This window comes from Odontomachus brunneus, unplaced genomic scaffold, assembly GCF_010583005.1.
Source record: "Odontomachus brunneus isolate Ranch 3 - 2012 unplaced genomic scaffold, Obru_v1 Obru_scaffold_003, whole genome shotgun sequence".
In the NCBI taxonomy this organism is placed as follows: Eukaryota; Metazoa; Arthropoda; class Insecta; order Hymenoptera; family Formicidae; genus Odontomachus; species Odontomachus brunneus.
The window spans coordinates 2751350-2767899 of NW_022639453.1; the positions used below are offsets into that span (position 1 = coordinate 2751350).

The 16550-nt window shown below is 34.7% G+C and overlaps 1 protein-coding gene across 3 annotated transcripts in view; it reads right to left on the reverse strand.

Annotated features, from left to right (window-relative positions):
• Positions 1 to 16550, reverse strand: part of LOC116844100 (acetylcholine receptor subunit alpha-like 1) — a 331491-nt gene that overhangs the window by 71767 nt on the left and 243174 nt on the right. For all 3 annotated transcript variants that reach the window (XM_032815237.1, XM_032815246.1, XM_032815229.1), the window contains exon 3: positions 6454 to 6498. In XM_032815237.1, coding sequence (XP_032671128.1) covers positions 6454 to 6498 — 45 coding nt within the window. The remainder of the gene's footprint in view (positions 1 to 6453; positions 6499 to 16550) is intronic.

A 16550-nucleotide genomic window follows, 5' to 3' on the forward strand; every position in this document is an offset into this window, starting at 1 on the left:
TCTTAATGCACTATTGTGCATGAAAATACGACACTTAACGATACAACTCTCTATTTTAATATCTGTTACCAAATGTTTTATAAATATTATCAGATATTTGTTAAGTGTTATGAAATCATTCCATTTTACGAAATATTCGGTAACTTAGTATTTATTTTGTTAAGGCAATGAAATATTCGGTGATCCAGAAACATTCAGTCAACCATAAATTTATAGAAATAAATATTTTTTATATCTTTTTATAGAAATACTTATAGAAATATTTATAGAAATAAGCTGCAATAGAAATACTTATAGAAAGACTTATAGAAATAAACTGCGCATTCCCGTTGAAGGGCTGAAGTGAGTATTAGTAAAAGAGGATAATAGAGAATAAGATGCTTTCTTTGTCTTAGAAAGGCGGAAGACAACAAAGGAGAAGAAATGATCACATGGTCAATAAGTCTTCTTTTTCTTTCACTATGTTTTATTCCCTCTTTTTTGTTTTCTCTACATTATTTTCTCTTACAGTACTATATAAGAGAGAATATATGTCAGCATTCTCTTTATTATTGGTCTCAACTGCTTCATAAGGATGCATAGTTTATCTATATAAGTCCATACTACCTTATATCAATATCTATCGCCTATCAATATCCGTTGCATATCGATTGTTATTGCGTTCTTCCCAATGTTTGTTAATAAGTATGGAATCGCATTTTTTTAATGTTATAAGAATATATTAAGTATATAAGTATAAGCTATAAGAATATCGAGCCAGAAATATGATTATTGAAGCAAAGGTAGTTTTTTTTATAATTTAGAAAGAATGAGATGAAGTTCTTTGAGTAAAATGAAAAAAAATTATCTAAAACAATTTTTGACCATAAGCTTGATAATAGTTTTAAAATATAATAGGTATAAAATTTCTTATTGTCTACTATTAAGATTTGCCATTAATTTCCAAGATCTAGTTTTATGATTTAAATATATATTTCAAGTAACTAAAAATTTGTCTGAAAACTACATATTTACTTTATGTAATTAAATTATTTCGTAACAAACAGTGCATATTTGCTTTACACTATTTCACTTAATAACTGTCAAATTCTAGTATGAAAACTTTCTTTCAGTATAATAGACGCATCGTGTCATTTTAAATGTACTAAATATCGACACAACAACATAGAGATATTACAACAATTAGCAATTTATAGCAAAAAAATATTCTAATAATTTATGAAGTCATATAATTATGTATTATATAAATTAATTAACGAAAAGAATTGTATTAATTACATATTTTATTAATAATATTCCTCTTTTTGTTCTCTTACTTCACTCAACTTTCGTTTACTTTTCTCATTAAATTTATTTTATTTCTGACAAAAATTTATAAATAAATTTATAAATTTTATTTCTGACATAAATTTATAAATAAAATATATCAGTAATGTAATAATAAAATTTATATATGTCTAATAAAATTTATAAAAATAAACCAAATTTAAAAAATTATTAAAATTCCTACGTGTGTCATATGTTTGTATTAAAATAAACATGTTGACGCCGCCTTACGTATGTTACAGTCAGCTGATTAAGTGCAGCGACTACTTTTTTTCGACGAGTTTCGTAACGCATTCCGTAACTAAAGGGATATTCCCGTATCTAGGGAGAATTCGTTTTCTGATAGTTTTCTCTCAGGAGATACGGAATGCGTTGTAAAACTTATCGAGAAAAAGTGTTACAATATTTAATCAGCTAACCGTACTATGTAAAGAAAGACTAGAAAAAACTTACAAGAAAGAAACAATATAAAGTACAACATATTAGTAGATATAATAAAAGAAACAAATAATTGTGTCAAATTAACCGGAGCACGCTTACTAAATTTTTTAATTTTTACTTTGTTTTAAAGTGCTAAAGTAGTGACATCTTAAAAATATTATTCCAAAACCGCAAGTTTGAATTCGTAAAAATGAGCAAGAATTACAGCATTTTAAAGAGAAGTTTGTTTCTCGATGTATCTTTGTTACCAGTCGAGTGCTTGTATATATTTTTATTTTAATAAATCAAATATTACCTTTATTTTGTATATAAAATCGTTGGATCGTTGTGCAGGTAGTTTCAATCAAAATAATAATGAGAGCTTATATAATAATAATATATAATAATAATATGATATGAAGAATTGTTCCAGGTTATGCATAGTGGCGCCAAAATTACAAATTGCAATTTACGTTGTGTCTTTAATGAAGGTGTGTCTTTATTATTATTATAAATTACGAAAGCAACGGAGATTGCTACAAAACCAAATGCACATTGGTACGTCATCACAGAGGACAAACACCGGATGAGAAAAGCCGAGCGCACCGCGAAACAAACAATGTAAGAGACAAGATTGCGTTGTAGACAAATAAGGTTAGAATTACTGAAGACTACAGCGTTTACAGAGAATTTACTATATAGCCCTGAAATAGATGATTCCAGTAACTTACTATATGGCCCTGGAATAAATTATTCCAGATGTAAGTCAAAAGAATTCACTTTTATATTGCTTCAAAGTATACTTCAAACTTTAAATGCGTTTTTCTCGAAACCACAAAATATTCAAAATATCTCGAACACAAGTAAATGGATCATTCTCATTCTTTTTTCTACTTTCTTTTAGCATGAAATTATGCAGTCTTTGTCGTAGGATTCTTTTTCTTAAAACCTTAATTTTCTATAGGAAAACGGTCGATTTTCTTTGCATATTTTTATTTTCATTTTATTTATATTTTTACTTTCAGAAAGCGTTGTTTTGTAACAAATGGAAATTTAACAAATCGGCTACGACAAATATTAGATTTATCTATACATTTTAAGAATTTTTCAGCTTTTTTTGTTTTAAGGATTTACAGCGTGTGGATTTTACAGTGGATATTATTGCACCAGTGGATAAGCTTAATATAGATAACTAGGTTATTTTTTAATATTTCTGCATATATCAATTTCTGCATACACAATTTCAATAAATTTATATGTAAAATATTAATGGAAATCTCGATTCTACAAAAGTAATACTTTTTTACGGTTTTCACAAATATACATCTATTTTCGGTTCTCCTAGATAGATATATATTTCTCCTCTTAAGAATCTCGTAGATTTCTTTGTCTCTCTGTCTCTCTTCTCACGTTTTCTTCTGTGCGTGCTCGCACGCGGAAATCTGCAGTGACTTCACAGAATTCCACCAAAGTCAATTGACAAATATCCATACATTTCGATAAGAATCCAATCGCGCGGTAGGAAGTCTTTTGGATATCCGCCAGAGTCGACCGTCGTGAGACTTCCGGAGAATTCCAAATTTTCCAACATCGGAAGACGAGGGTTGCATCTCGGCGTGAGCACGGGCGACTACGTGCGCTCGAACTGCTTTGCAATTAAAATCCATCCCACCTGCACCGCCCCGTCGCTTGTAGATTCCGTAAGGCAGGGCAAGGCTTTTTGACATCTCGACGGGTCCTTCCTAGAGAAGGACCAAGTTGAAGAGAAGAAGATAGAGAAGGAAAGAGAGAGAGGGATAGAGGAAGAGAGAGGGAGAGGGAGAGAGAGAGAGAGAGAGAGAGAGAGAGAGAGAGAGAGAGAGAGAGAGACGGACAGAGAAAGAGAGATCCTTTCAGCAAACCGTTCTGAAGTACCACCTGTCATCGCGCGACGCAACCTTCTTCGCTTTTCCTCCGACTTTATCATTCGCTATCTGAATATAAAATCGCAATCGTTGTACTCCTTTTCCCTTGAAAACTAAAATAATTGTCGCCACTCGTGCAATTGTCATATCGATGAACGGAGATCGATACTTTGATCTCCGTGAGTGAGAAACGGAAGATTCCTGATTGAAAATTTGTCGAGAGGCAGCTCGTGATTAACAGCAACGAGGCGACTCGTAAGCAGAGAGGAGGAGGAGTGTAATCCTTGTGGAGCAAAGAGCAAAAACGATTACGATCGATGAATTCGCAAAGGGAGGAGGAGGAGGAGGAAGAGACCGAGCAGTCGTGTCACAGAGTGGCTTGAGGGTGGCAGGAGGGTGTTACGCCAATAAAGGCCAACTGCTATCCGCCGATCCGGATTTCATCGCCGACAAGCGCGAATGAAATTCGCCTGCTTTGAAATTCCAAACCGCCTTACACCGAAAAGGAAGATCTCGACGGTCAAAGCAACGCGATACGTGTCGTGTATAGAACCTGTGGAAAACGGACGAAAGAGCGTGGAAACCGAGCTTCGACAGTCAGTTTGCGCAGTCGTTTCGCATCTTCGAGCGGTTCCCACTCGATTTCGCTACCTTTCGCTCAAAAAAAATGTTTTGCTAGACCAGGTAGAATTCTAAACGTCACAGTTAAAATTTATCGCTGTTTTTATATCTGCTAGAAAAAAATGTCCGTGGTACGTAGAATTTACAGCAGCAGTATTGTAGCAATATCTGCAAGCAAATTTAGCCTGGGTGTGAGAGTTATACATTTGTTTGTCTTTCGGCGATAGTCCTTTTTGTTTACCACGGTCAATGTTTATAAGAAGTGTGACTGGTTTTAATCTGAATGGGCACAGAGAGACTTTCTTGCGAAATTTCACAAATAATTCAGATAGAAATTTTGTCTCTGCCATCTATATTAATTAAATACAAAACATATGCGGATATCGCAAAATTTACTAGTCGTTTATCCATATTAGTTAATTTCTCGTAATTAGATAATTTTCGTTATGACTACAAGATTATCTTTTTGAATGTTCGATTGTGAGTGTGGCAAATCGACATTCCGTGTATTCTATCAAATAATTAATTATCGCGGATTAAGTAACAAGATACATGCTGCAATTGTAAGACAATGATCTCAATTATGGGTTGTGTCCCAATTTCGGAGCAAATTCGGGGCTTAGTTCATTAATGTATTAAAAAAATACATATTATTATGCAAATATACAAACAGAAAAAAAATATATATTCTTTAGTTCTTTTATAATTATATTATAAGGTTACATTTACACTTTGTTAATACTAATTTCGAACGTTGTTAATACTTAAGAAAGAATTTAGAATATCATTTTCTTTATCCTCAGATTTATGCAACTTAGCAGGTTATGCTGTGTACACTATTATTTCGTATAGATTACAACAATGTGAATATAGAGACTGTTAACTCTAATCTGACATAATGGAGTTATTTTCGATTCCACCGGATTTTTACAATCTAACGGAATGAAGACTTTCGATTCATGCACTAAAGAAAATGGTTAATAAAATAATGGTTAATAAAAAAATGAAATTCAAATGTAGTTTTAATTGTTTATCATGTAACAAAAAGTTACTATGGAGCTTTAACTATGGAATTTTAATCCCAGTGTAGCAGATTAACGTGTCAAAGTGTAAAATAAACATAATTTTTCATTATATATTTGAGTTCCTTATTTTAAATATAATATATAAGAAAGGTTTTATGTAAGGTAACTTATTTATTTCTCTAGCTTTTTTAATAATATACGATTAAGGCTTGTCAAACTCTAATCATGAACAAAAAAGATTCAGGTATCTAATCTTCGTAATAATTTTAATAAAATCCGTTTTATATATAATAGGTTAATATATATCTCTCTATAAGAATTTATAATAAAATATAATCTATAAAAATTTGACACTATTAATGATTTTATTCGTTTCTTGGTTTGAAAAAATGATGTATATTCAAATAATTATATTTTTGGACAAATTGAAGTAGACAAATAATTTTGGATAAATTGTAATATTATTTTTACTTGAAAATTTAAATATTGACAAGAAAATTTTAGAGTGCTAATTTCTTAAATATATTTGCAGAAATGTTGTAAATTTTTATGCAAATCCATGTTTTTGCTTGTACTGACAATAAAATAAAATAGAAATAGAAAGACATATTTGCGAACATTTCAGGTACATAATTATATTTTGCAGGTTTGTAAGTCCATTTATTATTTTTTATAGATTTATAGATTTTTTATAGATATTAGTACTTTTATGGAATATAAGTAACGGAGGGCATATAAATATGATCCAATGTATCAGTTTAAAGTGTTTAAAACATATGTTTATAATATGTGAGAGTATATATTATGTGTATATTATGAGTATATATAATATTATGTATATATTATGTGAGAGTTAATATAAAATTGAGTATTGTATAACACATTATAAGGACGCTAAATATTTGCTGACGCATAGTTGGTACCTTTATGCATAAAATATTTCGAATTATTTTTTGTTAATTTATAATCAATCTAAGGCTAACAATTTTGGTTAAAACTAAAATGTGTTTGTTGTTGGTATTAACAGTTCCTTTTGATTGACAATTGACCAATTTATATAAATGAATGGAAAGTTACTCTACCTTAAATTACCCATAATTAGAGCCGTTACCTTAGTACGCGCGTGACACATGATTACAACGAAAAGTAATACTTACTTGTTCCACCCAAACATTTGTCGTCATGATTTGGTTCTTCAAGTTCTGAAAAAGAAAACAAAAAGAAGAGGATGAACATCGGATCTCCGGAAGACGTTATCTTGCTTTGGTTACTCATATGCGGATTTATTGGCTTTTCGAGACGCCGGAGTGATACTAGAGGACAGAGAAAGGAGTCTTTCGAAAAAATCCTAATAAATCACACCACTGTCATACAGACATATCCGTTTTTTACACAGAAATTTGAAATATTTCGCGAATATTTCCACTTTATTTTCGATCATTTTTGAATAAAAAATATTTCACATTCTCAAGACAAGAATTTTCAAGAGAGTGGGAGAAAGAGAAGAGAGAAAGAAAGAGTGAGTACAATGAGAATACAAAAAGAAGATATCGCATCGAATTTTTTTTCCGAAAATTGAAATAGAGGCGTAGTAGGTATATTTTTTGGCTCGCTACGAAATATTTCATGTAGAAGAATATTGTAGGAAAAAATCTCCTCTGCTTCGTCGAAAAACAATGTTGGAAATATAGTGCGCGGAAAATATCGCGTTTTGTCCACGTATCCAACGAAGGAAAATTTTATCTAAAAAAAAAAAAAGAAAAATGCTTTCCATCGTATATGTGTGTGTATGTGAAAAATTTTATAACATTATCTTAGAAGGGAAATTGAAAAATCATTCGCTTTCTACGTCAAAAATAGGTCGTCGGAAAAAACTCTTCTCTCGCGACGTAACAAATTCTTTTTCAGCGGTTCCTATATCGCGACACACGTAAGACGCGAGAAGAACGACTCGCCGAGGTGGTTTCCTTCGAGCCGCATGACAATAATTGTTATCTGGCCGTCGCATTCGGGTCAATAGATTCCCCTGATCGTGCCAATAGAAACGTCAACGGACGTTACAGCGGTTACAGTTCCGCATTGAGCCCGGCCTGGTATCAGTAGTCATTGGCAAGCGTAGCCGGACCAGCGACCGCGGCCAGTGCCCAGCAGTAATAGAACGCGATAATGCTGACAGTAGGTAAGGCATCGGTAGTTATCCGCGCTGCCACGGTAGTAGTAAGTGTCAAGCTGCGGGCGGACGAGCCCTCCGCGCGAGAGACTGTAGAGCCGTCGAACCGCGACTGTGTGTTAACGTACGTTAATGTTCTGCGCGATAACGCGGTAGTTATGGTCCCACAATCAGTCGCATCATCGTCAATAGTCATCGTCTAGTTTCACGTCGGATATATGCAAATCTCGAGGGTGGGAGTTGCGCGCTAGGAAGAGAGAGAGAAAGAGAGAGAAGGGGAGAGTGGGAGAGAGAGAGAGAGAGAGAGAATGAGAGGGAGGAATGCAATGCCACAGAGAAGATTCGGCTTATCTGTCGTGCTACGCCGAATTTCTGTTCTGCAATGTTGAAAAAAATAGAAAAAAGAGAAAAAAAAGAAAAAAGGAAATAATAGATACTATAAAAAGTATCCTGAATGTTATGAAAATTTGCATTTGATCATGCAAACGATCATATCTAAAAAAATAAATAAAAATTTTTGAAAAAATTATAAATTAATCTATAGGGTATTTGATAATTAAGGATATTTGAATTAAGAACACACATCTGCTGTGTACATGAGAGAATGATCACAAAATTCTTCTACCATCTCTCTCTCCCTCTCTCTCTCTCTCTCTCTCTCTCTCTCTCTCTCTCTCTCACAAACAACCACATAAAATTTTAAATTATTAATAAAAAAAGATTTGATAATCACAATACGCGATATGGTAGATTAGCTGTGATGACGACATCTATCTTCGTGTGCTTGTACATTCAAACTGAACAAAAAAGTCCTCTACTATTTTGCAAATAACCACATAGACGTAGTTATTAATTAAAGAAGACGTGCATGATTTTATTCGCGATAATGCACGAATTTCCTTTAATTAATAATTAAAAGTCTATGTGTTTATTTGTAAAATGATAGAGAACTTTTTTTATTTAGTTTGACTTAATATATTGAATCAGTCAGAAAATTCGTTCGGATTTTGTCAACAGATGACGTTGGAAATTAATATTAGAAATATTTTGTCATTATTAATCTATAAATACTGTAAGATTCTGAAACGCTAAAAATCTTTTTTCCTTCACATATATTTTCACTAACACTAATCAAGATCCCTTCCAAATCACTGCTCACTAAATGCTCCTCACACAATTCTGCGTACACACATATTTGCGCCTACGCATGCATATTGGCAGAGATTAGACAAATTCAACGTTATTGAAGAGGAGGATTTTGTTACATATCTGTTTTATGTCCTGAATTGGATTTATAACGAGATTCTGCTGTATTTAGCGATGTTAAATTTAACGTTCAAATTCAGAAATACGTATCATAGAAATAATATAAACTTAAATAAATTGACTATAAAAATTGACGTTAAAATAGAAATATGTTATTTAAGTATATCGTATATATATACAAAGTGTCCCACATTCTCCTTCTCACATTAAGTGGGAATGTTCGTACAACTTGTCTCGGTACGGTGCGGCTTCATATATATATATATATATATATATATATATATATATATATGAGGTTTGATAAAAAAATACGCGGAATTTTTAAATTTCGCAGGTTATATAAGTCCAATTGTCACAATTTTTTGTTGTTGTGTTGGTACACTTGTCCCTGACGTATCTTGACATTGGTAGCCATATTGGATGCTTACTTTATTGTTGGTTGTCGAAAAGGTTACATGTGTTTTAGTATGCTCGGTGATTTTTAACTTGGAGAAAAAATGGAACAAATAATTTGCATTAAATTTTGCTTTAAGAATGGAATAAAGTGCAGCACCGCATTGGAAATGTTGAACGTTGCTTTTGGTGAATCTTCTATGAATAAAACAAGCGTTTACAAGTGATACAAATCCTCTTTCCAAGAGGGCCGTGAAGACGTTGAAGATGACGAGCGCCCTGGACGCTCCAGGACATCAACAACCCAACGTCGAAAAAATGAAGAAAATAATAAAGAAAGTATATATATATATATACTTATTTATTTATTTTTGATGGATAACAAAGCAAAATAATAATTTGGCTGTGCCCTTTGAAAAAAACATAATTGCTTTAACAACTGGAAATCATTATTTTTCGGGTACTAAAAGTAGTTTTTGAAAATAAAAATAAATAAATTCAATTTTTATTTAAAATTAAATAATTTAATCTAATATACATAAAATAACAGCAACAAATAAAAATATTGCAAAAAAATTATAATTTATCGGTACAATTCTGCGATAAAAATGCGCATGATTGTCGACGCAAACTGTCTGCTCACATCTCGCATAGCAATATATAGTTTCTTATTATTTTACCAATTGCAAAAAGAACTTCTTTCCTCTTACAATTTACTTTTCATTAACGTCCTGTGATTCGTGGTTCATTTAGAGAATCTTCGCAACTTTGCTCGCAGTTCCGCGGTAAACGAGATCAGCTGTCTGCAAGTATACAGGGTGTTCCAGATCACCTTCACAATCTTCCGTGAGGACGTAGAGCGGATTGAGATGAACACAAAAGTCTCATACCGTTTTGCGATATTTGTAACAATAGTCAAAATATTAATTAAAGAAGGTTGATGAATGATCACGCGCGATATGGTAGATGAGCTGCAATTGCGCCATCTGCCATTATATACTTATACATAAAATCAAACTGAACAAAAAAGTCCTCTACTATTTTGCAAATGACCACATAGATTTTCAGGTATTAATTAAAAGAAATTTATACATTATGATACACAATCATGTAACAATTTTCTTTAATTAATCTAAATATCTATGTGGCCATTTGCAAAATGGTAGAGGACTTTTTTGTTCAGTTTGACTTAATGTATAAGTATACAACAGCAGACGGTGCCACTGCAGCTCCATATCGCGCGTGATCATTCACCAATCTTCTTTAATTAATATCTCGACTATTATTGCGAATATTGCAAAACGGTATGGGACTTTTGTATTCACTTCAATCCGCTTTACGTCCTCACGAGAAATTGTGAAAGTAATCTGGGACACCCTGTACATAATATTTCTTTACCACCTAATATTTTTAGAGGGGGATCCCAAGCCCCGTCCCTAAAATTCATCCAAATATAATGGTCAATTTAAATTTCAACCTTTTCTTGAATAATCCACAAATCACAGGAAGGATTAATTTGGATGATTGTTTCAGTGCCGATTAATTTTACTACAGCGAGAATTTATCGCCTTTTAAAATTTCTTTTTAATGACTTATAATATCTGCTACAAAAAGTACAAATTATCTTCTGAATCCTTATAATTCGTGCGTTTTTTTCTATCTTTCCGGAAAAGTGAAAAAACTACCGGCACAATCGGTTTCGCGACGCAAGGCCGATCGATATCGCGAAGAATGAGTCCGCTGCTAAAACCTAACCGACGGCGGATATATCGTCGTCCAGAACGAACATAAATAAATGGCGCGAAAGTTGCGGACACCGCGAAATCCGTGGAGCTGAAATAATCGGCGGCGTTAAATTAAATAAAACGGCGGGTATTATTTTCAGCGCGCAGCGGCGCGCCTCAAGATTAATAGCGGCGGTTATCGTCGTTGTCCCTCCTCTCTCTCTTTCTTTCTTTCTCTCTCTCTCTCTCTCATTCGCACAGTGGTGGCGGTGTTTAAAGTTTGCCTCACAAGCGTATCATTAGCAATTATCGCGCGAGCACGCACAAGCTCGTAATGCGGAAGTGTACGAGAACGCGCGCGCGCATGCGCACGAACGAACGCTAAACGTAACGGTAGTTATGGTAGTATAATCAGATACGTATCGACATCAACGATCCGCGCCGCTTCCACGAACGCGTAATAGCTAAGTGATAATAACAGAAGCTCGGCGCACGTGAGCGCGGTTACGATTTCGTACTGAACCATATTAATGTTCGCGCACCAGATACCGGATGATGTTGCACCCGGTAACCCCTTGCAAACGCGACAAGTGAATACCGTAACCGCTGCGGTAATTACGGTTTATCGAATCGAACGTATCGTTGTGATTGCCGCTGTGACTGCGTGCGCAATTATAATCATGATGCGGCGGCTTAACGTGTGCAATTATCTTAGGCGATCCCGGGTAGGAATTCAGAACTGACAAGGAACCCCACATAGGCGTTTAGCTCCGATTCAAATGAGCTTGAAATATATTGTAATTCAGATCAAAAGAAGAGACACGTATTTTTTTATACGTGTCCAGGCGATCTTTTAGGGGGCGAAACACCCCTTTGAAAAAAATCGGTTTTTTTCTTTAGAAGCATGTTTCGTCAAAAGTATAAGAGATAGAAAAAAATTTTGTAGACAAAAATTAAATGGTTTTAGGAGTATTTTGCAATGACAAAATCAGAATCATTTGTGAAAATTAGTGAGTAGTATGTTGACGATCATAATATAGAGTATGTTGGCAATTATAATATTTTTCAAATATCTGATTTTGCCATTGCAAAGTATTCCAAAAATTTACTTTTTGTCTAGAAAAATTTTTTTTCTATCTCTTATACTTTTGACGAAACATGCTCCTAAAGAAAAAAAAAAACCGATTTTTTTCAAAAGGGTGTTTTGTTCCCTAAACGTCCACCTAAACACGTATAAAAAAATACGTGTCTCTTTATTGTCTGAATTACAATATATTTCAAGCTCATTCAAATCGAAGCTAAACACCTATGTGGGATTCCTTGTGAGATTTGGAAAGGCTTTTTCCCCACTTGCATCGAAAAAAGTTTGATTAGATTAACCAAGTGTCTGATAAAATATGAGCGAATTAAAAATTCTGGTTGAAATCCAGGTAAAATACAAAGTCATATAAAAGTCAAAATGACGCCAAATGATATAAAAGTGCTGTCATTTTGATGTCAAACGATACCATTTTCATGACAATTTCATGATATTGATATCAAAATGATATCATCTTGACATCACAATGATTTTATGTTCTGGGAATGAGCTGAAGCCTTTATTAGTACAAGCAAAATTCTATTCAAGTTAACAAGATTCCTGGTTAACACAGAGAGAATATTATAGTTTTCTAGTATTATAGTAGTTCTAATAGTGTAGTATTATAATAGTTCAGGAATAAAGATTTTGTCAGTGAGATTTATCTTGCTAGAAACATAGTAGATTTCGCTAGAACTCAGTAAACAATATAACACATGTGTTATATTGTGTTTGCAATATTGCAATATTGCATTATATTGCAATATTGGATATTACATAATATTGCATATTGCATTTACATTATTGAGTGAAAAATTATAACATAAACATGATGTAACTAATATTCGATGTTTACTAGGAAACAATAGATTTCGCTAAAAACATAGTAAGTGTTTCAATAGTACATTTCAGTTTTATATAAATAATACATAAATAATACTACAAATAGTAACATAAATAGTACATATAAAATAAAAGAATAGCGAATTACTATAAGATGTCGATTTATTTCTTGGCTACAAAATTATATAGTAACTTTCACTATAACTAATTCTCTCCGTGCAGAACTTACAGCTATTCAAGTTAACTAGATATCTTGTTAATTTGAACAGAATTTTAATAACTTCAACTAGAATTTCTGGTTTGTTCATATTTCACCAATATGGCTAAAAATTGGCTAATTTAACTTTATTTGAATCATGTCATGGTGACTTTTACTTAAATCTACTTAAGATCCCTCTGAAATCATTTCAGAAATTGACTAATTTGCTCCTAATTGAGCCTTATTATAGCACAAGTCTCATTTGAGGCATCCACGTCAATATCATTTCATTACTTATTCACAAAGTTCCATTCCGAATTTGCCGAAAATAATAGTCATATTTGGGCTCTACGAAGGCATACTTAATTTCGAGTAATAGAGTACTAATTAGAGTCACTACAACTTATAGTGAATTCAGCATTTGTAGTAGTTCACACTGAGTGCGCATTAAGGTTTGTTCAAAGTCCATTTTTATATTTAAGATCGTCTTCAACACATCTTCAAAAATTTCTTAGCCAAAAACTATCTGTACGGATGTTGTACAAATCATTTCACTACAGTAAGAAGTCTTTGAAGATATATTTAAGACGATCTTAAATATAAAAGCGAACTGTGAACAAGTTTTGTTGGCACTTAATATGCACTAGTGCAAGCGATCGAATTTGCTACACTGAGAGAAAAAAATAGTTGAAATAACTATAATCTCACTATATTTTATAGTTTGTTTTGGCCTCAAAACATATATTTATAGTTCATCTAAATATAAAGAAACAGATTTATAGTCACTATCTTATTAATTTATGTGTATAGTAAAGCACACTTTGGGAATATAGTTACATGTACCTATATTTGCCAAATATTCCAATTGTATTGTCTATATAAAATAGTTAATTTCTCTTATCAATATTTGCTACCTACCATATTTTTTATTTCAAATAATTATAATTCTTGGTAAAAGTTTTACATGGGTCAGTTATACTATGCTTATATTGTAAATGTTACAAACATTATGATAACATTTACTATAAAAATGATATTCCTAATTATAATCTTTTTATACTATGCCATTATAGTTCCAAATATCATACATTTTTCTCTCAGTGTACTACACTTAGTGTCCGACTCAATTAATTTCTACCGCGTAATAGTTAAGGTGTCTCCCTTTATTTTTCTCTCACTTATTCCCGATGAGACGAGTGGCGGGAGTGACAGACACTTTCTTCACGGTGAAGAAAATGAATTCCGCGCCGGTTCCCAGACGCCGAGAAGTTTCCCACATTTTACTACTACTAGTCGAAAGAAAGGTTCTTCTTTCTATCTTGCGCACGCGTAAAACGCTTAGATGGCCCGACGACATTGGTGTAGACCGAATACGATATTTTTTTCTTAAAATCTTGGCGAGCCTTTCCTCGTCCCGCCTCTCGTAGACGCGTTTCACACAGCTCCAAGCGTAACGTCCGATTTATCACCGTGAAAAATCCCGATGCTGCGTTTTACTGGTCTCAAAACGCCGGCATTAAAGTCGCGCTTAACTACTGCGCGTAACAATGCCATAGAAGTTGCTGTACGAGAATCGAAAGCAATCGATGTTGGTTCGAGCTAGATGGGAAAAAACGGAACTTGTTCTCGTGCAAACAACGCGGATATCGGGAATTCGGGAAGCGCAAGAGATTAACGCGTTGTCCCGGCGCGGTTAGTAAACCTCGTTGTCGGCCATTATCAGTTTAGAAAAATAATTAAATGCTCAACGCAGCCGTACACAGATACTCGCTCACATTGACTTACGTCACCTATCAAACGAGTTATTTCCTAACGCGTATTCTCGAATGAACGCGCGCGAGAAGTATGAAAATAATCTAGCGAACCGGGGAAAGTGTATTTTCAGGTCAAATGTTTATCCCTTTTATGTAAACTCTATTATACACGTTGTATTATTGTTTTCTTTTTTGCGGAAATATACGAAGTGCGCTTTCAAATAATCACATAACATAATCCTAGGCAGACCAGGTGCGTTTTATTGAGTAAGCCGATTTCAATTAATATCAGTGCGAGACTTTGTCAGTTATCAAATTATACCTCGTAATTATTTGCGCTTTTCACTGTGGTAATATTTACATGTTATAATCTTTGCTAATGTTTAATTATTAGCACGTATCAAAGTCTGTTTAACGGATGTAATGTTGCGTTCGCTCGACGAGTGAAAGGCGAACGGCACCCGAAAACAGGGAAATGTTAAAGCGTTAATGAAAAAAACATTCTCGAGATTTACGTAATCAAATTTTAGAAATACGCGTAATAAAAATGAGATTAAACTTCCGAACTCGCGATTTCATTGTGGAACCCCGCGAATGTTGCGGACGCGAGATCGCCGGCCGCAAATTAGCCCGATTACATTTCTTCGCGCGAGCGAACTTTAAATTTTCCTGCGAATTAATTTCACCCGCGTTATGCCGCGCGAGCTCCCCAGCCCGGCGGTTCTCCTTAACCTTCGATCGCAGCTCGCACACACCCCCGCATGGGCCAATCTGTGTGATACGTCAACGTGAAGTTCCCGAAAATGAAGCTCGAAACTTCGCGCGAATAGCTCGAAATGAACGACCGTGTGGGCGCAATCGAAGCGCGCGGGAAATTTGAAACGAAGTTGCGAGAGATTGCAACGTGTGCGGCGTATTCCCGTCAATTTACCCCTCAAAAAAGGAAAATGCCGAGAGCGGGGAGGAGGACAGAAACTTGCTTGCTTGGGCGACGCAAGAAATAGAATTGCATCGAGGCATCGAGCAAAAACGGTAGAAATACAGAATCTTCCTATTACGAAGTTTCTAGAAGCACTTTCGAACAATGCTGCCTTCCTGTTCCTTTATGAAAACCGCTTTTCAATGAGAATAATATCGATCTCGTCGGCGCGCGGCGTATTACGAAACATGAGAATCTCTGCACCAGTGGAGATAACTTTTTTGCGCGGCGGACATGTTTTCGGCAAACTGCACGCGGAGAATTTTCTCGAAGAAATAAACATTCATTAAAAGGAGAAGTACCATAGCAGTTTGTAACAACCGTACGTCGCGCGTTGGTTGTTGATCGTATCGCCGGGAATATCGCTCGTCGGAGTCAAGGATCGTGATATGAGTGACACCAGCAAATAATAACAAATAACAATTTATTTGATCTTTGGTATACAGAGCAACGGCGCGAGCTACGCGTGTTTCGGCGTGAGACGGCAGCAGTGATCGGGTCTCGGTTTTGCTTGGTCGAGTCTCGCGGTTCGGTAGGCGGAGCGAATAGCGCGACGCTGGTGCTTCGCAATAGACACGGCGCGTGGAATCCGCGAATCGTAAGGCGAACGGATGTATATCGGCGGGGTGCCGGCGGTACGCGAGATCTTGACGTGTCGCAGCACGTTCCGCGATATATCGGGCGACTCGCGTATCGCCGTAATCAATAAAGCACGTATCGACAACGTTCGATCGGGCGCAGCGAACACACTGGCTCGGGTGCTTGCTCGTGGGGTCGGGATACGATCGGTACCGAGAGGACTCGATCGGGTTCGCGAACACACGAACTCGTAGGCCGGTCGTTGGATC